The 5227-nt window shown below is 37.9% G+C and overlaps 1 protein-coding gene across 1 annotated transcript in view; it reads left to right on the top strand.

Moving 5' to 3' along the window:
• The window catches only part of mcrs1 (microspherule protein 1), a 10523-nt gene extending 8244 nt beyond the window's left edge, over positions 1-2279 (top strand). The window contains exons 10-13 of the mRNA XM_015370544.1: positions 576-675; positions 751-838; positions 987-1114; positions 1861-2279. Coding sequence (XP_015226030.1) covers positions 576-675; positions 751-838; positions 987-1114; positions 1861-1947 — 403 coding nt within the window. The 3' untranslated portion in view covers positions 1948-2279. The remainder of the gene's footprint in view (positions 1-575; positions 676-750; positions 839-986; positions 1115-1860) is intronic.
• Positions 2280-5227: the final 2948 nt, after the last annotated feature.

Genomic DNA, 5227 nt, shown 5'->3' with positions numbered 1-5227 from the left:
CAGATCACCTGCTTTACATCCTAAAATACCAAGTGATGTAGTCCCAAGTTAGGATCAGCTGCCCTCTACTGGCTCTAGCGAAGTGATGTAGTGATGATATATGGTCACAGCAACCATACAGAACTCAGAGCTAATTTTTGATAGAGATTAAGTTGGTGAAATCTATTTGAAGCATTTAATCCACAAACAGCAGGTTTTTCTTCAGTTTTTTCACCAATATTGTTTTGTAAATCATGCCATAGAGAGACAGATTTTATATAAACTACCTCTATCGATGGCACATAGCACCTGTCATCCTACACTGCTGGCTTTTGAACAGGTACGGCTAAATTAGAAATGCTCAACACACCTTTTATATTTTGAATTTCAATTTCTGAAAGTGTTTCACTACATTACACTAATGTTCTATTTTTATGTTGGTCTATTACATAAAACCCTGTACAAATGCAGCAACCTTTGCCCTTGTAGTGTAACAGGGTGTAGAAGTAGTTCAGGGAGTATGATTACCTTTTCAGGCCTCTGTAAACCGTGTCAATTGTGAATGGAAAAAAAAAAACATAAATGCTTACTTGTTCAATCATTCCACCGGCAGGGATGAGCATGCCTGACTTCGACAATCAGACGTTGGCAGCGCTGCGGGGAAGAATGGTGCGGTACCTCATGAGATCAAGAGAGGTGAGAAGAATCTCCTGAAAGCACTTGTTGACATGTGCTTCTATACTGGGAGCCTGATTAAGTGTGTTCACACAGATCACGCTGGGGAGAGCAACAAAGGACAAACAGATAGATGTAGATCTGTCACTAGAGGGACCCGCTTGGAAAATATCCAGAAAGCAAGGTAATTCAAATCTAGTTTCTTTTACTGTACCAGGATCAATTAACATTTCAGAGAACAGAGAAACAAACACCAAAATTGCTGCAGTATTTAACCTTATTTAAACATTAAGGACACAGACTTTCACACTAAATGCTGTTTGCCTTCACAGGAATAATTAAACTGAAGAATAACGGAGATTTCTTCATTGCTAATGAGGGACGCAGACCCATCTACATCGACGGCAGACCGGTCCTGTCAGGAAACAAGTGGAAGCTGAACAACAACTCAGTGGTGGAGGTGTGTAGAGACATTTAGCTACCACTGGTAAAGATGAGTGAAAAATCTTACAACTCTTCTATAGATGTTTCTCAAACTGAGACATATCCCTATGGGTTACATAGGGATAATATGTATCCACCTCCCTCGCCGTGGAAACCGCGTTTGGTCTGAATGCACCTTGAGATTTCATCATTAAAAGATGAACTGAAAGAGTTTGATATTGTAAGTTGCGGTTTCTCATGTTTTCTGCTGCCATTTCATTTGTTACTGTGATTGGCCAAACCGAACTTTGGTAGGCGGGCTCTAGGTGTCGGTTTACCCAATCATTTCTGAAGGTTCTGCTAAATGTCTTTTCTTTTCTGGATTCATCAGAGGAGACCCATATTGATAATGTGTAGTGCTAAACCTGAGTGCTGCACATTATCAACATGACTTATCAGGTTGGCTAAACCTGGAAGTCTATGCCCCTAGTGGCTTCAAGACAGAATGCACTACACTTAAGTTTCTACTTGCTTAAACTCTACATACTGGTAGAATGATAATTGAACCCTTTAAAACATTTGATTGTGAGAAACGAGGCTGAGTCATTGCTTCAGTTTATCCTACCAACACAGGCAGCCCAGAGGTTCAATTTAATAGTTTATCATTGTGATATGCTGCAGCAGCTGAAGGTGTTTTTCTCACATCTTATCAGAGAAGTAATAAAAATGAAGGAGCTGCTTTATCAAAGCTGAATGACAAAAAAACTGTTTTCTTCTGTTTAGATCGCAGGTCTTCGTTTTGTTTTCCTAATAAACTTGGAGCTCATCTCACTGATAAAAGCTGAAGCGGCTAAGATGTCACAGCAGTGAAAGGTCGGGTTCTGTCAGCTGACAGACAGTAGCGTCCGCCAGAGCATCGCCATGGAGACGAGGACTCCATATAACCTTATTGTGACTCTTGATGATTTACATCCTGGAGCAACATGTTTAATGTGGTGTATGGACATTTTATTCTGTTATGCCGACACTCGTGGTTGAGTCCTGTTGTGTGCAGTTTTGCAGAACATTGTATTTAAATTCTCACACCAAGCTTTTGTTGTTTTTTTTAATAATAAACTTGTTTACTCTGTCTTCTTTTGCGTCTTAGGTGTTTTTTTGTTTGTTTTTTTAGTCAGATAATGTCTGTCATACTGATTTATGGGAAGATGCCAAGATTAAATACATTACATCAATTAATAGTATGATAAAAATGTATTCCCTTTTTTTTTCCCCTGTGTGTCTTGCTCTCTTTGTACTCACCCCTCCCTGACAGAGGAGTAACAAGCAAGAGAAATGCAGGTTGAGGTTTGGAGAAACTCAGAATTTGTTTTTCAAAGCAGAACAGGACAGTTGCAGCATGCGAGCACTCTAGATTAAAACAGTGCTATAATTTATCTAAATAATTTCTGGGAAAATTGACCATCTGGGAGACCTTTGTTGTTACAGTATTGTTTGGACTGGTGGGAAGATTTTCTTGTATAAATTGATATTTTTATCCAGAAATTATTGCCAATCCTTTTTGCTGTGAATCAAGCCCNTATGTATCCACCTCCCTCGCCGTGGAAACCGCGTTTGGTCTGAATGCACCTTGAGATTTCATCATTAAAAGATGAACTGAAAGAGTTTGATATTGTAAGTTGCGGTTTCTCATGTTTTCTGCTGCCATTTCATTTGTTACTGTGATTGGCCAAACCGAACTTTGGTAGGCGGGCTCTAGGTGTCGGTTTACCCAATCATTTCTGAAGGTTCTGCTAAATGTCTTTTCTTTTCTGGATTCATCAGAGGAGACCCATATTGATAATGTGTAGTGCTAAACCTGAGTGCTGCACATTATCAACATGACTTATCAGGTTGGCTAAACCTGGAAGTCTATGCCCCTAGTGGCTTCAAGACAGAATGCACTACACTTAAGTTTCTACTTGCTTAAACTCTACATACTGGTAGAATGATAATTGAACCCTTTAAAACATTTGATTGTGAGAAACGAGGCTGAGTCATTGCTTCAGTTTATCCTACCAACACAGGCAGCCCAGAGGTTCAATTTAATAGTTTATCATTGTGATATGCTGCAGCAGCTGAAGGTGTTTTTCTCACATCTTATCAGAGAAGTAATAAAAATGAAGGAGCTGCTTTATCAAAGCTGAATGACAAAAAAACTGTTTTCTTCTGTTTAGATCGCAGGTCTTCGTTTTGTTTTCCTAATAAACTTGGAGCTCATCTCACTGATAAAAGCTGAAGCGGCTAAGATGTCACAGCAGTGAAAGGTCGGGTTCTGTCAGCTGACAGACAGTAGCGTCCGCCAGAGCATCGCCATGGAGACGAGGACTCCATATAACCTTATTGTGACTCTTGATGATTTACATCCTGGAGCAACATGTTTAATGTGGTGTATGGACATTTTATTCTGTTATGCCGACACTCGTGGTTGAGTCCTGTTGTGTGCAGTTTTGCAGAACATTGTATTTAAATTCTCACACCAAGCTTTTGTTGTTTTTTTTAATAATAAACTTGTTTACTCTGTCTTCTTTTGCGTCTTAGGTGTTTTTTTGTTTGTTTTTTTAGTCAGATAATGTCTGTCATACTGATTTATGGGAAGATGCCAAGATTAAATACATTACATCAATTAATAGTATGATAAAAATGTATTCCCTTTTTTTTTCCCCTGTGTGTCTTGCTCTCTTTGTACTCACCCCTCCCTGACAGAGGAGTAACAAGCAAGAGAAATGCAGGTTGAGGTTTGGAGAAACTCAGAATTTGTTTTTCAAAGCAGAACAGGACAGTTGCAGCATGCGAGCACTCTAGATTAAAACAGTGCTATAATTTATCTAAATAATTTCTGGGAAAATTGACCATCTGGGAGACCTTTGTTGTTACAGTATTGTTTGGACTGGTGGGAAGATTTTCTTGTATAAATTGATATTTTTATCCAGAAATTATTGCCAATCCTTTTTGCTGTGAATCAAGCCCCTACATATGCTCATTTCTCTTTTTTTATGTATAGCTATACAGTATTATAGACTAAACTAAAGTGTAATTTTGCTTATTAGAAAAAAATGTAGGAATTGATTTATAAAAGTTTTAGCAAAGCTCAAATACAGGTTGTTTGTTTTATATCGTTAATAATATATTTTATTCATTTTTTATGCACACATTCATCAATTGTCCTGAGAAAGCATGCTAATTTTGTTTCAGTTAGGTAATTAGTTTTTCCCTTAGACCCCATTTCCAATAGATGCTTTGCCAACGGCCGCTAGATGGCGCCAAAGAAGAAATTGGTTATAAATCCAGTTTTAAGCCACTACTGGGAACATTTCTCTTGAGAAGCTAGGGCAACAATAAACAAGATATTTTCACAAAAAAGGTAAATTAAATTCATACACACATCTTAGAGTAAAATTTATTAAGATGTATAAATCAGCACCATTATCTGATTGAAGGTATAGGCAATTTAAAAGTTAGCTTTGTTTATCCTGTATTTACAGCTGCATAAAAAAAAAATTAAATACAATTACAAAGAAAAAAAATCTAACCTTACACCGAATTTAAAAAAAATTCAAACATAATGAAGGCTCACAGCTAAATATGGGGTGGGGGGGTTAGACTTTGACAGATTCTATTTTGTATACACAAGTGTAAACTAAAAGAAATTTTGTTAAGAACAGCTCTCTAGACTATTTCATTTTTTAAAGCGCAGCCTTTATAAGGCAAGCAGCAGTGATTAATAAAACAACAAATGTGATGAAAGACAGTAATGTAAACATATGTATGACTGTATAGTTACAGTTCTAACATTCAATTAACATTTTTTTTTCTTTTTTTTAGTTACAGTTCTAACATTCAATTAACATTCTTCTTTTTTTTTTTACCCATTTTACATAACGTTCAGCAGTCTAATGGCAGTGGGATGCTTTGAAGCCTCTTTCCAGAGGGCTACAGGGAGAACAGTCCATGGTGGGGCTGTGAGGGGTCATTGAGGATGTTTCGGGTTCGGGACACGCAGCGCTGGGATGAAATGTCTTTAATGGAGAGAAGAGGAGCCCTGATGACCTTCTCACCTTCCAGTCTGAGGCACTGCAGCCTCCACACCACACAGCGAGACAGCTGCTCAGAA

Source organism: Cyprinodon variegatus, unplaced genomic scaffold, assembly GCF_000732505.1.
Source record: "Cyprinodon variegatus isolate N-32 unplaced genomic scaffold, C_variegatus-1.0 Scaffold47, whole genome shotgun sequence".
In the NCBI taxonomy this organism is placed as follows: domain Eukaryota; kingdom Metazoa; phylum Chordata; class Actinopteri; order Cyprinodontiformes; family Cyprinodontidae; genus Cyprinodon; species Cyprinodon variegatus.
The sequence above is the reverse complement of the archived record's forward strand: the minus strand, read 5'-3'. Positions and strand labels throughout refer to the sequence as shown.